This window comes from Arachis stenosperma, chromosome 10 (genome assembly GCF_014773155.1).
Source record: "Arachis stenosperma cultivar V10309 chromosome 10, arast.V10309.gnm1.PFL2, whole genome shotgun sequence".
Taxonomy (NCBI): domain Eukaryota; kingdom Viridiplantae; phylum Streptophyta; class Magnoliopsida; order Fabales; family Fabaceae; genus Arachis; species Arachis stenosperma.
In genome coordinates, this window is record NC_080386.1 from 2,383,085 (window position 1) to 2,407,092 (window position 24,008).

At 33.2% G+C, this 24,008-nt stretch overlaps 4 protein-coding genes across 6 annotated transcripts; all 4 read left to right on the forward strand.

Annotated features, from left to right (window-relative positions):
• The first annotated feature begins 48 nt into the window (after positions 1-48).
• Positions 49-9,786, forward strand: LOC130954457 (uncharacterized). Its single transcript, XM_057881198.1, is given in 23 exon segments — positions 49-931; positions 1,530-1,644; positions 1,856-1,956; positions 2,117-2,208; positions 2,805-2,940; positions 3,073-3,141; positions 3,287-3,388; positions 3,631-3,729; positions 4,427-4,537; positions 4,716-4,919; positions 5,239-5,248; positions 5,251-5,345; positions 6,390-6,485; positions 6,572-6,628; positions 7,074-7,220; positions 7,326-7,385; positions 7,484-7,588; positions 7,838-7,999; positions 8,289-8,362; positions 8,579-8,702; positions 8,821-8,933; positions 9,234-9,360; positions 9,463-9,786. Coding segments are annotated over 23 exon segments (3,054 nt in total). The 5' UTR covers positions 49-229; the 3' UTR covers positions 9,616-9,786.
• A 1,547-nt stretch (positions 9,787-11,333) lies between these two features.
• LOC130956235 (uncharacterized) lies at positions 11,334-13,966 on the forward strand. 3 transcript variants are annotated; one of them, XM_057883282.1, is made up of 9 exons: positions 11,334-11,723; positions 11,843-11,970; positions 12,176-12,223; positions 12,337-12,450; positions 12,561-12,593; positions 12,753-12,809; positions 12,963-13,103; positions 13,467-13,547; positions 13,707-13,966. In XM_057883282.1, the coding sequence occupies exons 1-9, from the start codon at positions 11,564-11,566 to the stop codon at positions 13,761-13,763; spliced, it is 819 nt and encodes a 272-aa protein (XP_057739265.1). In that variant the 5' UTR covers positions 11,334-11,563; the 3' UTR covers positions 13,764-13,966. The 3 variants fall into 3 exon arrangements, 2 of the variants coding, with proteins under 2 accessions (XP_057739265.1, XP_057739264.1); XR_009077044.1 differs by having other exon boundaries at positions 11,338-11,723; positions 12,561-12,629; positions 12,963-13,090; positions 13,707-13,926; XM_057883281.1 differs by having other exon boundaries at positions 11,342-11,723; positions 12,561-12,629.
• Positions 13,967-15,225: 1,259 nt separating this feature from the next.
• LOC130956408 (uncharacterized) lies at positions 15,226-16,202 on the forward strand. Its single transcript, XM_057883447.1, has 2 exons — positions 15,226-15,743; positions 16,046-16,202. The coding sequence occupies exon 1, from the start codon at positions 15,268-15,270 to the stop codon at positions 15,733-15,735; it is 468 nt and encodes a 155-aa protein (XP_057739430.1). The 5' UTR covers positions 15,226-15,267; the 3' UTR covers positions 15,736-15,743; positions 16,046-16,202.
• A 3,088-nt stretch (positions 16,203-19,290) lies between these two features.
• Positions 19,291-20,424, forward strand: LOC130954566 (protein E6-like). Its single transcript, XM_057881326.1, has one exon. It carries the CDS (start codon positions 19,336-19,338, stop codon positions 20,149-20,151), a length of 816 nt encoding a protein of 271 aa, XP_057737309.1. The 5' UTR covers positions 19,291-19,335; the 3' UTR covers positions 20,152-20,424.
• The last annotated feature ends 3,584 nt before the right edge of the window (positions 20,425-24,008 follow it).

Sequence of the window (24,008 nt, forward strand, 5' to 3'; positions counted from 1 at the left end):
TATGTCCTTTTAAGGCAAAAGGTAAACACCTTTTTTCTTTCAGGTGGTTATAACTAACTACTCATAACTAAGAGAGAGAAGGTTAATTAGAGTGTTAAATTTGTGTTTAGTTAGTTTAGTTGCGCGGCGCGCTTCCCGCGACAACAACCCTCGTCATCGATTTCCGCCATTTTGAATCGTTATAACAGACTGATACCGAGCTGAAGAATCAAACTAACTTTCAGGCAAAATGCAAACCGTTTTGATTTCGTTTCCTCTCCTCACTCCCTTCAACATCTCATCCTCAGATCCGCACACTTCCTTTCGTCAAATTCCTTTCTCCTCCACTCGCTTCTCCTCGCTTTCCATTCCCTGCGCCACCGCTCGCCGGAGTTGCAGCGTTCGAGCTTCTACAGGCGAATCCGCTCCCTCCACCGTTGCTCCAATAATCTCCGTCGATAACAACGATCCCGGCGATTCCACTGTGATCGTGATCCGGGCTCACAACTGGATCGGCCTCCTCCAGATCATCACCAACGTTTTCAAGGTCCTCGGCCTCAAGATCGACAGAGCCACTGTCGAATTCGAAGGTGAGTTCTTCACGAAGAGGTTTTTCGTCACTGACTCAGATGGAAATAAGATTGAGGACTCCGAGAGCTTGATGAGGATCACGCGAGCGCTGGAGGAGGCCGTTGGTGCCGGCAGCAATGGCATCGGCGTCCGGACGGTTCCGGCGTTGGCCAGTGCAGCGGTGAGCAGAGGAGTTGTAGTCCGGAGGCCTGGGTTTCTAGAAGGGCTTGGGGAGCATCGGGCTAAAGCTGAGAGAATGTACAGCTTAATGGACGGGTTCTTGAAGAACGATCCCATCAGTCTTCAGAAGGATATTCTTCATCACGTTGAGTACACCGTAGCAAGATCGCGGTTTAGTTTCGATGATTTTGAAGCGTACCAGGTAAGCTGCCTTTAAGCTTAATTGCATTATCATTTTGTTCGGCATAATGATTGTGTATGCGCAAGTTGTTACCGGATGGAATTCACAGTTGAGTAATTCAATAATGCCACTGGAAATTTTAGAAATGTTCTTAGCGACTTTGTAATACGTGTTCCTGGATATCAAGTGAAGGAAGTTGCCAGCTATTTTGCTGATTGATTGCTGCCAAGCAATCCTAATGGAAAAACCAGAAAATAGTTGCCAATTATGTTCAAGCAGTTAAAGAAGGGTCGATTGGTGATCTAGTAATTTTGATGGTAGATGCATCATTAGTTATTGAAATTCTTATGAGGTTGCGATTTGAAGAGTAAGCTGGTGAATGAATGTATGGCATAGTGCGGTTTATGCAGTTATGCTTGAATTTTTTTTATGTGAACTTGTCATTGAAGGAAAAGCTTATCCCGTTAAACTTTTTCTCTGTGATATCCTAATACTACAGCCTTGTAGTTGTAGGTTATATAGAGCATAAATGATATAACTGAACTACCTTGGCTTAATGATTGTCATATTTTAAACAGTTTATCATTAGAATATTGAGCATGTGTAATGGTATTTGTAGGCATTGGCACATACTGTAAGAGATCGATTGATTGAACGCTGGCATGATACTCACATTTACTTCAAGAGGACAAAACCTAAGCGCCTCTACTTCCTCTCGCTTGAGTTTCTTATGGGTACTTAAATTGATCCGCTAAAATATGATTTACATGTTACAACAAATATCCTTATTCAATCTTTATTTCCTGTCTATTTCTTTCTCCAAGTTATTTTTATTTATAAGTGCTTGCAAGTTGTGAATATAACTTCCATGACTTATTTATTAAATGAATAAACTAAAAGTATAGACCAATGTGTAACTAAGAACACTTGTTATTTGGATATCAGGCAGGTCTTTGTCAAATAGTGTCATTAATCTTGGTATCGAGGATCAATGTGCGGAGGCCCTAAACCAACTTGGATTTGAATTTGAAGTTGTGGCTGAGCAGGTATTACTAACATTTGATCTAATCTTTTATTTTATTTTATATTTTTGCTTTTATCCAGAAAAAGACCCACTCTACTTGTTGTAATATCATTTATCCAACTTGGTACTCGAGGTGGTTATGAGTATTTGTTAACGTTCATGTACATTAAATCTTTGACAAGGAAGGAGATGCCGCCCTAGGAAATGGTGGCCTTGCTCGTCTTTCAGCATGTCAAATGGATTCTCTAGCAACTTTAGACTATCCTGCGTGGGGGTAAGGTGTTACTATGTGATTCTATTTTGAAACATTATTACCTTCATAAAGTTTTCCATTGTTAAGATTTTAAACATATATTAGCTGTGAACTTGGCCTTATGACCTTGAATGTCTAATGCACTTTGTTATTGGGCCTCATTTAGCTGTTGTGATGCACCGAAACATTTTCAAGCCTCTAAACAGTATTATATAACGTGTTTGCATGATGCTATATATCCAATAGCATTATAGCGGTTTGTTTGGATAATTTAATTTCTAAATCACGGTTCTCATTCTTGGAGTGTCTTTATCCTAAAACTTTGTGGATTTGAGAGTTCTGCTCTGTATGATCAGAAATATCTTATGTGAACTTCTGTAATAATTATTCATGCAAAACCCTATGAAGCACAAAGGATTAACACATCCTACAGAGAAATCAATTTTTCTGTGTCATTGTTATGCTTATATTAAGTATCAGATACTGAATGATGTCAAAACTGGGATTAAAAGTATAAGACTTCTTATGTTTGTGCTTTGGTGTGGACAAAAATATTCCCTTAACTAATGATTGGGTGCTGTGAGCTGAATTTCATTGAGTTGATTTTCATTTTGCAGTTATGGATTGCGTTATGAATATGGATTGTTCCGTCAGATCATAGTTGATGGCTTTCAACATGAAAAACCTGATTACTGGCTGAACTTTGGAAACCCTTGGGAAATAGAGAGAATTCATGTAACATATGAAGTGAAGGTTGTCAAGGGCTTCCTGTTTTCTTCTTTTTGCTTCATTTTAGTTTTTCTACTTTCTAGTGATGTAGCCCTTTATTTTTATCAACTGAACATTACAATCTATATCATCTCTATGTTTTGCTGGTTGGGTTAGTTCTATGGGACTGTTGAAGAGGTAGAAATGAATGGAGAGAAACAAAAAGTTTGGATCCCTGGAGAAACGGTAATCTTAGTACTTTTTACCTGATTTAAAATAGTATTCCTGATTCCTCTTTTCAATATCGAATGTTCATTGTTGGACAAAGAATCTGTTTTCTCATAAAAAGGTGGTACTAATAATATTTGGTAACTTGTTTTCACAATTCCAGGTAGAAGCTGTGGCTTATGACAACCCAATACCTGGCTATGGGACAAGAAATACCATCAACCTTCGGCTTTGGGCTGCTAAACCTAGTAGTAAATTTGATTTGGTGATTTATTCTCTTATGACATCATCTGCTACAAATTTAGTTATTGTTATTGTTGTTATTAACTTTATGAGCTATTTAATCATAATCATATATGATCAACCAATACTCAAAGTGTACCTAGATTAGAAACAGATGAAAGTTTGTTATTTTAATCCATTCTTGCAAGTGTATTTTGTCATCTCTCTCATTTGATATTGATTCAGGGTGAGTTATTGAGTCCTTTATCCCACTGTTGTTTGCAGGAGGCCTATAACACTGGAGACTACATTAATTCTGTTGTCAATAGACAGAAGGCTGAAACCATAAGTAATGTCTTGTATCCAGATGATCGCTCTCATCAGGTATTCCCTCCAAAAGAAAACAACTAAAAAATGATTTCCTCATTGTTATTATCTGTTCAGACTGTTTTATTTTCATTATTAGCTTTGTCTCCATGCTTGACAATGAAAGCTAATATCATCATATTTTTATTTGTTCAATTATGATTGGAAGAATGAGTCTCCCATACTGCTTTCTCTTAGGATTAATTGCTATAGTTATGATATTCTCTTATTGTATCAGTTAATTTGATAACAAAACTTTGCTATGTTGCTCGTAGAATCTTTTATAGAAGCTTAGTTTATAATTAACCTTCCTGTGTCACGCAGTTCTTAAGTATCTGTTGAGGCTTGTCTCGTGTGTGCTTTTAAATTTTTTGGCTCAACATTATTGTTTATAGAATCGATTATCTACTATTTAGGAGCAAAGGCTCAGTGAAGGCACTAGGTTGTATATCCTCTGCATTTTTTGTTGTTTGCCTTGATCTTCCCTTGTTAATGTGTGCTATAATGCATTGTTGTATATGTGTCTCAAGTTTTCATTGTTAATATTCCATGCTTTTTAATTGTCATCTTCACAATGTTTATTAGTTCCATTCGTTTAGGAAGTTTGTTTAGTCTATTGTATCTTTCATAGTAGGATAAATTTGTCCAGTATAATGTTTTTCCCCTATTCTGAAGAATATTCAATTCTTCTTCTCATATTATACTTTATGTTCAGGGAAAGGAGCTGAGATTGAAACAACAATATTTTTTTGTCTCAGCATCTTTACAAGACATCATGCGAAGGTTCAAAGAAGAACATACTAACTTTGATGAACTGCCAGAGAAGGTTTAGTTTCAAATGTTTTGGGATTACAGACATTCATTTGTTAGTTAGTTTGTGATCTATAGTAATCAATAACATGTTATTTTTATTTTATTTACTCATTTTTATTGTTCATCAGTGATGCTGAGAGAAAATTATGAGTTCTGTCTCATAACTTACATTATGCCTTTCCTCTAAGTAGGTTGCTCTCCATCTAAATGACACCCATCCATCTCTTTCAATTGCTGAGGTCATGCGGATGTTAGTTGATGAAGAACATTTAGGTTGGCATAAGGCATGGGACATTGTATGCAAAATTTTCTCTTTCACAACCCACACAATGGTAACTGATGGAGAGAAAATCCCTGTTGATCTACTTGAAAGTCTTCTCCCTCGCCATTTAGAGGTATGATCTGCTTAGATAGTAAGATATCTGTTTTCTGTATTTTATTTAATATTGTACCTTAATCTGTGATTTATTAGTCATTTGAGTGGCAAGAAAACAGATACGTTCACTCATATTGTACCATTATATTTGGCTAAAGCATGGGATTATTTTACTTCATGGTGCACTAACTATTCAGAAAGTTTTCCATATTGAACATCAGACTTTACTAATCAAGATGGGTTTTTTTGTTGTTCTTTTGTTCTGATGAAAATAATTCCCTTTTAACTAACTAATTAAATTGAATTATTTACCGAGTATCTTATCTGCCTTTTTGCAGATTTTATATGAATAAACTTTAACTTCTTGGAGGAGTTGAAGAAAAGGATTGGTCTAGATTATAGTAGACTAGCCCTGCTGTCCATTGTTGAAGAAGGTGCTATGAAGGTACTTTTGGAACAATCTGTCTATAATTGATCTAGTAATGTTTAGTTTGCTATAGTATCTTTCTTTTTTTCACCCCTTTTTCACTATGAATTGTAAATTACATAAGTCCATATTGTACTATCAATGGATGCCCTGTTAATAAAAAAGGGTAGCCCGGTACACAAACATCCCACATTAACGCAGGGTCTGGAGAAGGGCTGCACCCTAAGGGTGTAATGTATGCAGCCTAACCTGATAATTACATCAAGGACTATTTCTACGGCTTGAACCTGTGACCTTGAGGTCACATGGAGAATATGCAAGGCTCTGTTAATGCAAGGCAAAATATGCTGGGAAATTTTAAGCTGTTAAGAATCAGGATTAAGTCATCAATTTATATATAGCACATGCAATTAAAATATATTTTTTTCATGGCTCAATAGCAACTTCAATGCCAATGGTATGTCCCCTATCAGTTCAGGTTTGCCTGTGTTCTCGTTCTTGCTGTGTTTTCAGTTACTAGCCTTTCTTACCAAAGTGCTTTGCCTTCCCTTCTTGTCTCTCTAAAAGTTGGGTCTATTGGTTAAACCTTAATTTGTTACCCAATCCAAACCTAAACGATTTCATATATATAGACTTCTGAATGTGTTATATTGTTGTAACACTTGATACACAAACCTTTGTTTCTATTAGCAGTTTGGCACTGAATTCAAATTTCTGCAATGCATAAGCTCACTTAAGTTGGCAGCTGGAAATGAAGGGCCTTGATAAGTAATATGTGAATTACGAGTGGACTTTGTATAAATTCATATGATACAACTTAGAACAATCTTTTTCTCTGTAAGTTAATAAATTAGGTAACTTTTAAGCTGAACAAAAGCTTCATGCTTTTGAATCCTTCGAATTTTTGAATGGTAAGTCTACTATGAAAATGCTTGTGAATTCCAAGATCTATGATCATGATGCTTACAGTCTTGAACATCATATTTAATTAAATTCTGTTTAATCTTTTATATGCTTACAAATAACCAGATTTTTGTGATTATAAATATGTTGGATTTGCAGAGCATTCGAATGGCAAACTTGGCAATTGTTTGCTCCCATACTGTGAATGGTGTTTCAAAATTACATCTAGAAAGGCTGAAGACAAAAACATTTAAGGTATGATTTCATCATTGATAATGGTCTTTTTCACCTAAGCTAGTGTGTAGTCTTAAAGTGATCAAGTTTATGGCTCAACTTTGCAGGACTTCTATGGGCTATATCCAGAAAAATTTCAATGCAAGACAAATGGTGTGACCCAGGTAGGTAATTGCAGTAGCTGTTATAGGATGTGTGTAAACTTTTGTTTGATCTCCTGTCTCATATATGTATAGCTATATGAAAGGATTAAAGTGGCTTACTGTTGAATTGGGCCCGTATATTAGAGTGTAATCAATGTTTGTAAGTGTGTTACAAGAAAGGTTGTCTATACAACTAGTTCTACTCTATGACATTTGTTTCTCTTTGTTGTTGAAAGGCTTGAGTTTGTTATTTACATCTTAACTCATTGGCATATAACATCAAGATGCTTATGCCTTATTGTACAAATATTTGTACATATTTTTCTTAGAAGTAAAATCGATTTGTGGAGAACTATGAATATTTGTATACTTGGTATACTATTGAGCATTTTATTTTTTATTTTCATTTTTAGAAGTGCAATTGCATGTGCAGCAACTAATAATCCAGTAAATTGATATTTGTCAGCGTCGGTGGATTGTGGTGAGCAATCCCGGTTTACGTGATCTTATATCAAAATGGCTAGGGACTGAAGCTTGGATCCGTGATGCTGACCTTCTGTCAGGATTGAGAGATCATTTGGACAATGCTGATTTCCATCTAGAATGGAAAATGGTAAAATTCCAAAGCTTATTACTATCTTTCGAGAAATTTCTTCAGATTTGAGAGAACTAGATATGATCTGATCTAATATACTTTAGTGCCGTTCTGATACTGTAGGTTAAAAAGGTTAATAAAATGAGGCTTGCTGAGTACATTGAAGCAATGAGTGGTGTGAAGGTTTGATTGAAATAATTTTACCTAAACATTACTTCTGTCTTTGATTTCTATGGTAGAAAACTAGAAATCACTCTTTCCTGACTTTGTCTTTATTGCAGGTCAGTTTAGATGCAATGTTTGATGTTCAGGTCAAGCGGATACATGAATACAAAAGACAGCTGCTTAATATATTTGGAATTATCCATAGATATAATTGTCTCAAGGTGTGTGTTTGTGGGTGCCTTGGTACTAAAAGAATTTACTGATATACAAATGCCAATTTCAATTGACACAATTATCCTTTTCCCTCAAATAAAAATATATTTGTGGTTACTATATATATTCAGGTAGCTGTTGTTTTGTCTTAATCTGATATCTCCCACTGTTATGGTTTGGACGCCTGATCACCTACATATGAATTTGGAGATATACTAAGCCATAAACTGAGACTTACATTACTTGCTTTCTTGCAGAATATGGATAAGGATAGTAGGAGAAAAGTTGTACCTCGTGTTTGCATAATTGGTGGGAAAGCTGCTCCTGGTTATGAAATTGCAAAGAAGATTATCAAACTTTGTCATGCAGTGGCAGAAAAAATCAATAATGATACTGATATTGGAGATCTTTTGAAAGTGGTATGTTTAAAATGTTCATCTGTATTGATTTTATCACTCTTGCACCTTTTTTTTTTTTTTTGGATCTCGAGTATCTTAGTCTTATTATCAAGAACTCAATTAATTTTGGTTGTCCCGACTGAGTTTTCTGAAGGGGGTTGGGTCTCCCAGTAAGAACTATTTCTATCCCTAGGGATCAAGGCACCTATCACCTTAATGAATCCCTCATCCGTCACTCTTGTTCTTTTTATTTATCAATATTTGTTCTGGTATTTATCTTGTTTGACCCAGACTCATTTCTATTTGATAGGTTTTTATCCCTGACTATAATGTTTCTGTTGCCGAATTGGTAATACCTGGGGCCGACCTTTCTCAACACCTGAGGTTTGCAAATTTAGTGCTCATTTATTTTAATGCCTTTGTCAAGTTTGTCAATGTTGCTGATTAGTATCTGTCTTTTGCTTCACTCCTTATCATGTTTTATCAATAATACTGTAATACTGTATTCACGAATACCAAACGACTCAGGGCTGTATAGAGCTAGTTTTGCGAAATGCAGTGCAGGCATTTTGCTTATTGACATCAATATCTTTCTTATAGCACTGCAGGAAATGAAGCATCGGGAACTGGGAACATGAAATTTTTGATGAATGGATGTTTGCTTTTAGCAACAGCAGATGGATCCACAGTTGAAATAATTGAAGAAATAGGGGAGGATAACTTGGTGGGTGATAACTTTTCTTGTTACTTAATGATATATGTGATCTAATAACAATAGAGAAAGGATTTCAAATTAAGGAATCAGGTTGCATAGGCTTATATTTTATTTTCTCCATTTTCAGTTTCTATTTGGGGCAAAAGTGCATGAAGTTGAAAAACGGCGTCAGAAAAGATTATCTAATTTGGCACCCCTACAGCCTGCGAAAGTACCCCTACATTTTGCACGGGTATTGAGGTGTGAACAAAATATATTACCATCTCTAATGAAATTATATAGATGAAGATTATGGTGTCTTTGAGATTATACCTAATTTACTAAAAAAGATAAATATATAATATTTAATAAATTTTAAATATTTTATTTTTTATTTTAAACATTTTATTTTTTATCTTTAAAAATAAGTTAGGCAATTTAAGTACCATAATAAAAAGACATCATAAAACTCACCATTATATAAATGGATCTATGTTTTCCTTCATTTCATTTTATTTTACTTTTGGCGGGTTGCTGCTATTAATCTGATACTACAATCAGGATGGTTCGAGATGGATATTTTGGGCATAAGGATTATTTTAAATCCTTATGTGAGACGGTGGAATTTGGATTTGGTAATGATTACTATCTTCTTACCTCTGATTTTGGGAGTTACCTTGAGGCACAGGTACTTGGTTCATATGCTTTTGAGGAGTCTAAATACTCATATTCAGTTAGTTTTCTGCCCTCCAATATATTAATATTTTAATTTGATTATTTATGATAACAGGCTGCTGCTGATAAAGCATTTGTTAACCAAGACAAGTGGACGAGAATGAGTATCCTTAGTGTTGCCGGCTCCGGGAGATTTAGCAGTGACAGGACCATTCAAGACTATGCTGAGAGCACATGGAAAATTAATCCTTGCAGATGCCCCCTCTGATTTGTAGCTAGCGTACCACTATAATACTATATTGGGACTAACTATGCTCCAATAATGGCCCTTGGCCAACATAACCGATTTGGTAGATTTAGACTCGGTATAACCGGCAGAAAGAAAATAGTACTATATAAATAAGATGCTAGTAATTGAACTTTAAACTTTTGCTCTCAAGTTCTTCAAATTTTCACACTTCAACGCTGATTAATGATTTTTAAGTGGTGATTATCTGATTTCGACCGACCGAAGTACATAATTTATTTAGGATGGCTATTCTCGTAAAGATATTTTTATGTAAAATAATCTTAAAAATCGTTAGATAATTTAATAAATTTTATTAAATTACTTAATATAATGTGTTAATATTTTAATTATTATTTTTGCACGATGATATTTTTATTTAAATAATTACTTTTATTTATTTTAAATCATAATTTTAGAAGTTTCTTCGTACAAATTAATGGAGATTATTTAAGATTAAGTCTTCGTTCAGTTCTTTCAATTGTTTTTGTTTTATTAATTTGTTAAGAATCAGTTTGAGTAAATAACATAATTACGTTCTTTTAGAAAAAAATTTAAAATATAAAATTTAAATTAAAGTAATTTATAAATAAATTATTTTGTGTTTAATTTTTTAATTTTAAAAATATTTATTTAAAAAAATAATTAAAAAATTTTATTCTAAGAGAAGTCACTTTTTTTTATTTTTTTCATAAATATTTAAATAATTTTTTAAAAAATTACAAAGTAAGTTTAAAAATTATACCAAATTTTAATGTTAGAATTTTTATAAGTTAAAAATTTAAAAAAAGAAAGTTATATATTGCAAAAAAGGTATTTATTTTCCAAGGACACACAAAAAGGTTGCTAGTACTACTCCATTGCAAAAATGAGAATCTTGTTACCTAGCATGTTATGTAAACCAACCTTACAATAAATTGTGAAATTGTCACTCAATTTTTTTATTAAAACAAGGGCATAACATTCTAGCTTAAGAAAAAGGCTTGATAAGATTTTCATAACATAAAATTTTATCTTTTGGTTCTATAAATGTTTATATATAATTTATGAAAGTTATTTCTAAAAAAGTTTTCATACAAGCTTATGTTATTGGTAAACTAGACTATGGATCCATTTGAAAAGCTTAAAAATAAATTTTTTGTGCTTTTAGCTTATAAAAAGTAGTAGTATTAATATTTAGTGCAATTTTTAAAATTAAATTGCAGCTTTTTAAGAAGCTATTTATAAACTTATAGAGAAGTTAAAAAAATTACTTCTCTCATAATACTACTACATTTTATCACATTTCTTTTAAAATAAATATTTTTAGAATTAAAAACTCAAACACAAATAACTTATTTATAAACTATTTTTAATATAGTTATTTATTGTTTAACCTATTTTTTGAAAAAGAGATTAATTAAACTCTTTACCCAGGTTCTTTTGCTGTGATTAACACAATTCGCAAGAAGTACTTGTTAAAAAAGCTGTTGTGCTAGATCTTTCATATGTTCTGTTTATTCTAATTTCTTCATTTTTTTTTGTTCCACATATACTATCTACCTTGCTTGTGGAGAACTGACCGGAGTTTCTTCATGGTGCAGTTCCCACAAAATTTGGTGCAGAAATGATAATATCTTTAGGTGTATACATCTCATTATCTTAAAATTCATTTACTTAGAGCTTAATCTTAAGATACAGTATTTTTAAAAAAATTTATAGTATCAGTTAATTACAAATCGTCATACGAATAATTTCTTTTAATAATTATTACAAAATATGAACACTTTTAATAATAACTTCTACTAGAGTTGTGATGTGAATCAAAATTACACTATGACATGGGAGTCGTTAACTAGTCACTGCTGCTGAGTGCTGAGTGCTGAGTGCTGTCTCTGCCCCTCTGAAGAACGAAAGAGAAGGAGGCTGAAGGCAGTAATCAGTTGAAGCAATGGCGTTTGCGCGCTCTCTTCTTCTTTCCGATTCCATTACCGTCGTCGTCTTCTTAGCCTTCTCTCCTCTCCTCCACTCTTCCCTCTCAGCTTCAGCTGAACCTACCGACCAATTCACCTCCCAAATTCACCAAATCAACCTCAAAATTGCTCATTTAGGTAACACTTCGTAATTCTTTTTTATCATCTTTTGTTTCTGCTTCAATTTATATGCATCATTCAGGAACAAAAGTTCTCTTGAACTTCTTGCTGAGGGAAAATTAGCAATTCGAATGCAGAATCGGTTCTTGAAGAGAATAATAACAAATTAAAGGAAAGAGATGCCTATCTGGAACAGGTTGAGAATCGAATGAATGAAATGTCGGAAAAAATCCTCCTTCTCCAATCTGCTCTCTCTAAAATGAAGGTTTTGTCTTCCACCTGTTTGTAATTATGCCATTGGCTTGTTTTCTTTAAAATTCTCAAGTTTTGTTCTCTTATTGTTTTGTGCTCCTCTCGCCTATATTTTTTAGTCTAACTTTGTTTTTATGTGGGAAGCAATAATATAACTCGATTTGATTTTTCCCTCTCAAATTCTGTATTTGAGTTCCATTTGTTGCTCTTTTTTGAAGACTGATTCATTGGATGCCGAAAAACGAGTTGAAGCTTTGGAGGAAGAGGTCTTTCTTTTCCTGCAAGCTATTTATATAAGTGAATAATTTCACTACTTTATAACTTTTTGGATCGAATTGAAAGTTCAACTGATATGAGAAATATGCTTGGAAATGCATAGGTACAACTTCTTTGGTCTGCCCTGAGAAGGAACAACTTTGAGCTTCATATTCTGATATCTAAAGCACAAGATACTGAAAAGACACTCGAAGAAGTCACTTTAAGAGTTGAAAAGGTAGCTGATATAATGAATTTTTTCACTTTATATCCATTTTAACCAAAACATTAATTTGATGCTTGGTTGAGACATATCATTGATCATTGCATTTATGTTATTTCGTTCAGATGAACAATATTGTGACTGAACAGTGGATTCAGGTTCAGCATCTTGAGCAGGCTCTTCATGTTACCAAAGTAGATCAAGTTTATTTACTAGAATATAAATTCTACTACACATTAGAGTATTCTTTTCACATGCTTTATGAACTTCAAATTGATTTTCCTTTCGTAATATTTATGTGTTTGTATGTGTAAAAGATGAGGACTCTAAAGGCTCAAAGGCTAGCAAGCTTTACAAGATGCACATTCTTGAGGGTAATGTTGAAGTTTTTGGTATTGTTGTTTATCATAGTGTATTATCCCCTGCTAGAAGATACTGCCCAGCAGTAAGCACATTTTGTATATGCCATGACTCATAACTTCTGTCTCGTCTCTTCCCATGACATTTCATTGTTATTTGTTCTATAGATTACCAACACCCTTCTTGATGATCTTCGAGCACTGCATTCCTATGTATCTCGCGAAAGGACTTCAGTCGGTTCACTTGTCTCACGGGCTATGGATCAGTTCAAGCGATGCTCTTCAATGGCCAAAAAGTATCACCATCAGGTTTTCTAGAAAACACACGTCTTTAGGAACTAGTGTCTAGTGAAACAAGATGATCCCTTATTCACTTATGAGAATTTGAAGCACTATCTGTGTGGAAGTTTAATGATAAATAGATTTTATATGATGTTCATATGTTTGTTGGTCACTTGGTATTTCAGACTACTATTCCAGTACCGTTCATTATTATTTGCCAGTTTTTTGCGTTCCTGTAGTTTTTTTATGCTTTTTAAACATAAATATTTACACAATGGTGTTTACTTTTGGGGATAGGGTGAGGCCTTTTCATTGTTCAACACGTAAGGCATTATTAGTTTAAGAAGCCAATGCAGTTATAATTGTCTTAACACATAAATTTATGTGCAGCTTCAAGGTTTCATAAAAAGTTTGATGAAGAGAAATGAATTCACTGCATCTCTTGCAAATGATGAATTGATTTTCTTCCTGGTAAGCTTTCCAGTTACTTATCAAAAAAAGGAGGGAAGAGGAAGGAGAGGGGTAGGGGAGAAAAAGGGGGGGGGGGGGGGGGTTCATTCTAAGATATTGACAGCTCTTTATAACCAGAGATTATCATTCTTTGAACAAAAGCTCATATTTCCATTTCAGGCTTCTGCTGTTATCATCTTCCCTGCAATTAGTGCCTGGGTATTGCTCTCATCATAATTGGTTCTTACCGCTTTCTAAGGTGACAACTGACAAGTTTCTTCCGACAACTGTGTTGAAGAACATGAGATATACTTGATCTCGATCTTGTGTATGATATACTTGGTTATTTTGATTTTGTACAAATTCTGAATGACTATAGGGAATAAATAAGTGGATCAGGAAAAGAAAATGAAGTAGATTTGCTTTAGCCCATTACTTTTTCTACCTTTTAGTTCATTTATTTTGTATTCTTATTTTTGTTAATTATATTAGTCATATTATTATTATTATTAGAGTATATATTCATTTTGGTCCTTAAAGAATTTCAGACTGGATACTTTAGTCCCCAACTAAAATTAATTACTCGATTGGTCCCTAACAATTAATTCCGTCAGTCATTGAGGTCCTTTACTCCGTTAACTCTAACGGAGGACAAAATAGTCCCTGACAACTCTAACAGGTGACAAAATGGTCTCTGATCTCCTCTATTCGGAAATGACACTGTTCTCTCCCGATTTCTATCATATCTCGCATAACACTAGCAGTCTAACACTGTAACTTCAAACTACACAATGCACACTCTATAAATTTAATGTTCACAAGAAAAAAATCATCAACTTGTTATCAACCAATTCATATTCAGGAAATTAATGCCTATGTCTCTCAACTAGTTATCATCTTCGATGGATCCCATGAATCTTGACAAGTCTAATTTGTTAAGACCCGTTGTCGTCGTTGCCATCTCCCTCCTCCTCTGCCCTATCATCACCATGACCACATTGTCCACCACTCTGAATCCTTTCTTCAACTTCTTCTTTGAACCAATATTCAGTAATCGCTTCAGTTTTCATATGAGCGGTAACGGCGATGTAAGGTCAAAGCTGTCTGCCAACTTGGACTCTGGAAAAGAAGGAATGAAGCATTCGGTGTCTTTCAAATGAGAATTTGCATATGATGTCGAAGGAGAATCTTCTCATGATGTCCTAATATCCAACAATCTATATTGCTTGTCCGAGAGTGGAGAAAGGTGTACACTTGGAATAGTTGTGGAACTTGGTCTTGAGAATGTTGTTGACGTGTCGGGGTTGGAGGTGATGTTATAAAAAACGTGGAAGTAGATGCTTTTGGTGGGTGAAGTGCAGATGGGTGGATGTACCAGTCACAAAGATTTAGGAAGTGTGTGGTCCATGACATATTGAAGTAGGTGCGACACGTGTGACAATTACACCATGACTTAATCTTGGAGCTAAAGAGGAAGAAGGAAAGGATGGAAAAGAAGGCTGTGAAGGTGAAGAAGGAGTGTATTAATTTAGTTGGGGAGTAAAGTGTCCAGTCTGAAATTCTTTAAGGACCAAAATGGGTATATACTCTTATTATTATTATTATTATTATTATTATTATTATTATTATTATTATTATTATTATTATTATTATTATTATTATTATCTTAACCAAACACTCTTTTCTGTAACCCGTGAAAGCAGAATATCTTATCCGATTCACAGAGAGTCTCATATTTGGCATGGAACTGATGGAAGACACGACATGGGAGCAGAGACTCCAAGCCCTAACCCACATCATAACCAGCCCCACACACGAACCAGGCCTCCACTCTCAACTCTTGATAGCCACCCAGATCCCCTGTTACCTGAACTGGGACTACCCTCCATTCCTGTGCCCCTCCGATCCCTCCCTCCTCAACAGATGGGGCTTCTCACTGTTCCTCAGAAGGGTCTTCAGAACGGGTCCCCCTCAAACCTCTTGGAGGTGCAAGTGCCCTTTCCAGCAGCCACCACCACTGATTCTGGCAGAGGGGGTGGAGGAAGCTCAATGGGGCCAACAACAGAGAAGGCTATACGCTAGGAAGAGGCTTTCTAGGAAACCGCTTGGCAGAGATGTTAACCCACTCATCCCCATCCTCGTACCCAATGTTCTCTTGTTGTCCCTTGTCTTTTGGAGTCCACTTCGCAATCCAGATTACAACGATTGAAGAACAAGGTAGAATTCGTTAACATCCTCCTAGCGGCGATTGTACGCTAACACGATTAACATGTTACTGCTTATTGGACTATCATGATATGTGATTCTTTGACCCTACGTCTTACGTTATCCAAAATTCCAATGCGATTTTTTTGTTAAAACATGGAGTGAACTGTGGCAAAAAAAAAAAAAAAAAACTAAGCTTTGACCAATTCTAAGATTTTATACTTATAATAAATGGTGCGAGTTTAAAAATGATAGTGGAATGGCTCAAAGTAAAGAAGTATGATCCTTTGTGATTTCTGGTGTCATAATTCCAGATAGTGCAACAAGCTTCAAGACATTTTGGATCAATGACTTGCAACATTTTTAATCCTTTGAAGATTACAATGTGTTGTCATATAGTATGGTAGTTTTTTTCTTAGTTTTGCTTTATTCTCTGTTTTGGATGTATGAACTGATGCCGAGACACCATTATGAAATAAAATCAACTTTTCCATTAAAAGGAAAGACGCTAAACCTTCTTGTCATTAAGGAAGATTAAGAGAAAAAATGGTCTTATGCTAAGTCTTTGTCTCTTGAAAATGAATTGGGTTCGATTGTTCCTCTTGGACTAACGCCTCTTCCTAAGCGTTGCCTTTCTATTTTGATTTTCTTTCCTTTCGGAAAGGCTGGCTGAAAATGTAGTTCCGCTAGTTACGGAATCAATTTCAGTCATTGCAACAAGGCTTGGCTCCAATAAAGAACAAAAAGTTAACGTCATGAGTGCCAAAATTTCTCCACATATCATGCTCAACCATTACACATATAAATGAAACATGGCGCCTGCCTTTCAAACCATATTAATTACTTACTTCACTCACTACTTTTTTAAATAAAATACTTGCCAGCCATTTCCTTATCTTAAGGTCACAACATTTAACAAGGAAGCTTCTTTGTCATTTATGTTTCCTTTTCAAACCGTTCATCATTCTCTTCCCACAATCCCTCCTTGTGATTCCGGCCTATGATTATTGATTTCTCGCCTTTGCTTTACATTTGAGCTAACACAAACTAACTTTCTATTCTTTTTAATGTTGACCCCATAATAATAATAATAACAAAAGAAAAGATAAAGAGGCATCAAGAAAATAGAAGCATCACCTTCCCTAATTATTTTTAAAATGGGTGACCCAAAGTAGTAGTTGTTGAGCATGGCCAACAATGGCCCCCAAAAGACACATCCACAGCTGGTTAGTAAGTACTAACTATATCTCCTACCCTACCAAACACCATTTTCCGATTAAAAGGGAAAAAATTAAAAAAAGAAAAGTAAAAACTAATTTCATCACCCTATTCACTAGTAGCATTAACATATGGGCATGCCACAAAGTGTCATGTAACACACATACATAGATCATAATGCATTTAAGACCCTACAGCATACATTTGGAGTCCTAAGTTGTAGATTTTGTAGTCTCAGAATTCAGAAACCCATTGATCGATCAACCTAGATTTCAGAGCTTATGCTAAACGAAAAGTCTGAAAGCTAAACTCTATGTTAATTATATTTTAAATTCAAAAATATTTGGAAACAAAAAAAATTAGTTAAAGAATCTGTCTTATTTTTTTTGTAACTAAACAAAAAAGAAAGGAAAAAAACAGACACAGAACCAAGTTAATTGGCTAAATTCAAATTTACTCCATGATTGACTCCAATTCGGATGAATGTCCGCGCCAGAAGCAACTGCTTTAACCATATAATCTGCAATACTATTTGCATTCCTTTGAATTAAAAGAATAGAGACTCTCAAATTCCAATTCATAATCTCATGTATATGTTTTGTCAAATTTCATTCCGGAATATCCTTACCAAACATTCTTTGGTTTACTAAGAAAAGAGCTTCTAGACAGTATGTTTCACAAATAACCTCACGAAATTTACTATCCCAAACTAGAAATAAACCTCTCCAAATTGCATACAATTCAGCAAAAAGAACACTGCTCACTTCGACTTTCTCAGTGCAACATTTTAACTAACATTACCAGAATTGCTAATGATACAACCAAAACCAGCATAGCCAAAAGAAGCAAAACAACTAGCATCACAATTCAATTTAACATTTATTAATTCTAACAATAATTAATAAATACTAAATAAATCAAATTCTGACCCTTTTTTTTATCTTTCTAGTATTACAGTTTTAAACACTTTATATTGCCTAAAATATAGAAGTTTCAAGGAGCAAAATGACTCATAAAAAAACCAGAGTTAAGTTCAGTTATAAGCATTGTAAATGTGATAGATTAAACTCTAATTTAAATGGTAAAAAGTAGTAATAAGCCAAAGGAAAAGGAAGTGCATTTCAGTTATGGATCCTTACTGAAATGTGCTAAGGAATTGGCATAAACCTAAGAGCAAGATAGATATGGAATAAAGCAATTTTGAACAAAGTATGAATGAAAATGAATGCGGGTTTTCAGTAGTGCCATCACTCTCAATCCTCAACAATCAACATGCACACGTTCTTGACGAATGGATGTAAGGCACATGCTATGCTATATGCAACAAGATGCCATTATTATTTAATTTTTGGTGTCCCATTCCTTCCTCAATTCACGCATAATTACTAGCCATGTCTCATTTTCACACTCCCCTTAGAACTTACAACAATAACTACTATTATTATTATTATTATTATTATTATTATTATTATTATTTATATATCTAGCTTTTATATATTTTTGAAATCAAAATGTATGTAATGAATCTCTTGTTTCCTTTGGTGTGATATTATGATGATTTATGGAGCTACAACCATCACCGTCTTACTTTTTAAGGCATAAAATCTCAGAGCTGATTTTGGCTTCTATTTAACCATAATTAATATAACAGCTCCATATCTACCATGTGCATCCATTTAAATATTTAATTGATTGCAAACATTTTTTAGGATCCTTTGGTAAAAACAAGTTTAATAAGGAGGAGGTAGGAGTTCAATTCTGTTATATGATAAATTAAAAATAGGCAAAAACTCACATACAATTGTCTTTATGTGAAGCCGTTAATTTAGAACCGTTAAATGATTTGATATATTTGACTAAATTATTATGCAACTATTATCAATTATGAATTTCATATGAAGACAACTACATGTAAGTCTTCACTTCAAGAATATTTTACTATCACATGTTTCTTGTTACTTTTTAGAGATTTATATATGGGAAACCGCATCCAAGGGTGGATATACAGTTTAACTTTTATCACTCAAGTCAACTTATTGACATATGATAGCAACCCCAAAATTGAAATACGGTAGTTTTGGATGAATGCAATGGTTGCGTCATGATGCATGGTGCAACTACTAATCAATAATGAGGTTCGTTAAAAGATAGCTAATGAATTATGGAAAAATGATATTGTTTTATTTTTCTATAAAGATACAATTATATTAATTAAGAAGAGTCCTAAGTCACATATATATATTAGTCAAGAGGGACCACAATAATCAAAAACCTCATTCACATTTTCCACCTAATATTGCAAAGAGAGCCTAAAAGTCCTCTATATAAACACATTTAGGCAAAAGCATAGTTGCTCATCAAACCATTCTCTTGCCACTCACTACCTATGGCTCCATTCTCAAACTTCATTTCCTGCATTTTCTTAACAACCCTTTTGCTGTCTCTTGAAATAATCAATGCTAGAGAGAGCCAATTCTTCAGCAAAGTCACCTCTGTCAAAGAAACTGAACAACTTCCAAACAAAGAGTTTCCTTTGATCAACAACAACAACAACAATCCTCAGCAAGAACAACCATCTTTTGTTCCTGAGACTACTGAGAACAGCTATGGCCTTTATGGCCATGAAACTTTTGAGCATCTCCCTCCCACCACCACCACCACAAATTACAAGCCATACAACACTGAGTTTGAGGACACAAGCAAGTACTCCAACAACAAGTACTTCTACAACCATGAATTCTCCAACAACAATGACCAAAATGAAGAATTCATGAACAACAACAATAACTACTACAACAAAGATTCTTATGGCAATTACCAGAATGAGTTGAGTGACACAAAGTACACAGAAGAAGGATACAACTCCATGGACAACCATAAGAACTACAACAACAATGCTGGAAGCAATGGCAACAACAACAACAGGTACAATCCTGAGAGGCAAGGCATGAGTGATACAAGGTTTTTGGAGGGTGGAAAATACTATTATGACCTTGAATCTGAGAAATACAACACCAATAACCATGGTGAAGCATACAGAGGAGTAGTGAACAACCACAACAACAACAACAACAATGACAACTTCAACAATTACAATAGTTACAACAACCAAGGAGGCAATGCCTACCATGGAAACTACAACTCAAACCAGAACAACAACCAGGAGTTCTTTGAAGATGAGATAGATGATACTCAGCCATGAAAGTGAACAATTCACGTTAACTACTGCTGTGTTTTGGTGTCATGTGTTCTCAATTGTGCTTTCTCAAAAAACAAATACAAAAGTTGAAAGAATTAGTTTATTAATTAACTTATGGAGAGCTTTTACTCCTTTTTTATTTTATTTTTGTACTTAATATCTTGTGTTCTGGAATCCCATTGTCTCTGAATTGAGCATCAAGTAAGTATTATGCAGGCACATGTGTAATTTTTGCTTATATACCCGCTAATAAGTTGTATGATGTCAAGTAATTAAGCTTGTTTGTTTGTTTGTTTCTTGCTTTATGTTATTTTAATCTCTCTAGTTTACAATATTTTACACAACTTTCCAAAGCACCGCAACATGTGGAAGATTAACATCAGTGGTCCATGTTACCTGACCCTACCTGCATGCTAAGCTGCTACCATGTTAGATACCAATTTTTTTGAACATTATTATGATGAAGCATCACTAAATCTACTGATGATGTCTTTTGGACATTGTGATGAGGAAGCAACATTATTTTGTCCAACATGGTGCATGTCCTTTTGGAAGTGTCTTAGTTAAAAATGAAATTCTGATCACTTCATTCTATACACACTCTTTTAGGAAAATGATACTTGGACAAACTTAGTAAAAATGAGGCTCTGTGCATCAGAAATTTCCTCAAGATAAAAATTTCATTCATTCATTGATTCATCAATGCTTCACTTACTCTTTGGTGTTGATGCTACTAATGCTTCACTTACCTTCTTGCAAGTTTCAACAAACAAATTTAAAGGCCGTCTTCACCTACATTAGTGTACAGTTTATATATTTATTTGCTGCCTAATAAATTGTCGAGGATTGTCAGCAAGTTTTGTAATTTGTAGTCATCGATTAGTCATTATTGATGTTTTTAATGGTGTGAGATTTTATTTAATAGTGTGTAATTATTCACTTTTCTTGTGCTAATTAAATGTTGGCCAAATTTTAATAAAAGTATTAGTCCGTTAGACTTTTTCTTAATTGTCCTATTAGGGGTACTGTTTGAGAAAATAACTAAGAACCATAATGATCCTTGTTATTGTTATTACCCCTTTTGCCACTCTCTTTAGCCATAATTGTCACTTCAATTTGTCTTTAAAACAAGATTAGTGCCTGATGGTTGTTCTACCATTGTCAATGACCCAAGAAGTAGTTATTGATTAGCATCATAATCAAATTGAAAAATAAAATGTTGAAACAAATCAATTAGCCTTTGGTCCCTCCGCAATTAACGGTATTACAATTCCTTTTTCTTTTTCTTTTATTTTCTTTTTAGCTTTTTGCTTACTAAACTACTAAACTAGTAAACCTGATTCTTTCTTAACATCACATAAGTCAGAAGCACAGGTGAGCCAACTCAAAATAAAAATAAATTCTTATTTTACAGATGAAATTAACCAGCTCAATTCATATTTGAAAGTGTTAGGTTTCATAAGAATTGACTGCTAACCTAAAACACCAAACCCTAAAAAACTTCTTGCCATGAAGCACATGCAAAAAATTATCACTACACCTACTTGTACTTCTTGCCACAGAAACTAACTTTATATATAATTAAATATCAATCTTTTTATGTCTTAGTAGCATAGCTATGGTCTATTAATCAATTTCAGAAATTAGTTTATGCATATATTTATGTAAAAGTAATTTATCAATACAGTGTAACACCAAGTCATTTTGTGATCACAATACAATTGAAATATCTGTCATAAAATCATAGCTATCTTGAGTTTTGACTTTTGACTCTCAAAAACTCAATATTCAGCAAACTTCCTATTTTTGTTTTGGGTTTGCAACTTAGGCCCATTGTAATAGCTTAAAGTTCCAATAAAAGCCCAGATTGGGGTTTACATACTTAGAGTTGGCCCAAACTTGTTATAATTGTGGGCTGGATTTCATTTCTCTTCAGGGTCTGGGCCAATTTTAGTAAATATCCTAAGAAAAAGATTAATGGAACTTGTGCAGTTGTGCACGCTCTTGTAGGTAGTGAAACCAGGTCAAGGTGAAAATTCAGGTAAAATCGATTTTACGTGGAGTTGATACTTGAGAGTCGTTAGATAATTTAATTAATTTAACTAAATTTTTATCTAACTGCTAACGTGAAGTCGACTTCACCTGAGTTTTCACCTTAACTTAATATGATTTATATTAAATATTTTTTATTTTTTTAGTCTAAGTAGAACAATTTTTATTCTTCATTAAAAGATGTTGTAACATTAACCTACATGTTATTGGTCTCTAACAACAGCATTTATAGGAATGCAAGCAAATATAATGAGTTTTAGGTCTCATCTGTGTCTAAAGGCTAACGTAAACGTTCATCAGATGGCGCAGTTCGAATACCAACATCATCATTCTCATAAGTACGTACTAAGTACTTCACTTCACTCATGATTTTCACGTACCATTGAAAATATGAAAACAACTAAATCAGAGAGGTGGTAGGAAAAAACAAAAGATAGAAAAATAGCCGTTGATATAAAATTCGAGTAAATGATCGTATTAGTTCGTAAAAAATTATTTATTTTTTAAATTGATAATTGAATAATTTTTTAATTAAATTTATCTTTAAAAAAAATTAAGTTAATCATATTAGTTTTTTTCTCACTTTTATTACTAATAGTATTAGAGTGTGCGAATATAATACGTTAAATAATATACACTCTTAGGTAGCATTTGTTTTGAGGGATTGAGACTGAGACTCAATATCATGTTTGTTGATTCAGAGACTGGTACTAAAATTTCTATTTCTGTCTCCAAAATTTTAATATTTCAGTACCTCCAAAAAGTGGGAATACATGAGACTAAAATTTTTAGAGATGGAGACTGAGACTTTAATAACATTTTATATCTAAAATATCTTCATTTCAATTAATTAATTCCAATTTTACCATTTGTACAAATTAGAATATTATTCTTGTTCCAATTTCTGTCTCTTACTTTGCACCAAACAAAATATTGAGATTTATTTCAATCTTTGTCTTTTAATCTCTGTCTTTCAGTCTCAGTCTTTCCGTCTCTGTCTCTCCACCAAAAGCTACCTTAAGTCTTAATAGTATTAGAGTTTGTTAATAGTCTTAATTAGTGAATAATATAATAAATTTATGAAATTAGATTAAATCAATATTAAATTACAAAATTTTAATGTTTCAAAAAGTTTTTTAATTAAATTTTAATTTAATTTAATTTTATAAATTTATTATATTAATAACAATAAAATTTTTAAATATATATTATAATATTATGGAAGTCACTCAGGTAAAGACGCTGAAAACGTCTTTTTATAAAGATATTTTTAAATAGTTAAAATTTAACACATATAATTGATTAAATTGTGTTATTTTTGTCAAAATTAGGCTAGACAAATTGATTAGACCGAAAAATGGTGAATCAAATCTTGAACTGGTCTAAATTAACATTATTTTTTATTGAAAATGACTACAATACCCTATTATAGAAAATGACTAAAATACTTCTATTATATATATTAATTTTGAGAATCCTAAATTTTAGTCCTTTATTTTTCTATCATAGGGTTAGGATTTAGAATTTTTAAAATTAATATATATATATATATATAATAAGAGTATTTTAATAATTTTCTACAATAAGAGTATTATAGTTATTTTTTATAAAAAATAATAATATTAATTTAGACCAGTTCAAAATTTGATTCATCATTTTTTCGATTAAATAAATTTATCTAGTCTAATTTTGACAAAAATAACATAATTTAATCGATTATATATATTAAATTTTAATTACTAAAAATATCTTTAAAAAAAAACGTTTTAAACATTTTTATCTGAATAATTTTTTAATATTATTTAACC

Bases quoted from the DNA above. Each gene is read 5' to 3' on its own strand.
- LOC130956235 (XM_057883281.1), top strand. From the start codon at position 11,564: ATGGCGTTTGCGCGCTCTCTTCTTCTTTCCGATTCCATTACCGTCGTC. The intron at 12,630-12,752 runs GTAGATCAAGTT...TATGTGTAAAAG, and splicing joins AGGCTCTTCATGTTACCAAA to ATGAGGACTCTAAAGGCTCA. The intron at 13,548-13,706 runs GTAAGCTTTCCA...TTTCCATTTCAG, and splicing joins ATGAATTGATTTTCTTCCTG to GCTTCTGCTGTTATCATCTT.
- LOC130956408 (XM_057883447.1), top strand. From the start codon at position 15,268: ATGGAACTGATGGAAGACACGACATGGGAGCAGAGACTCCAAGCCCTA.
- LOC130954566 (XM_057881326.1), top strand. From the start codon at position 19,336: ATGGCTCCATTCTCAAACTTCATTTCCTGCATTTTCTTAACAACCCTT.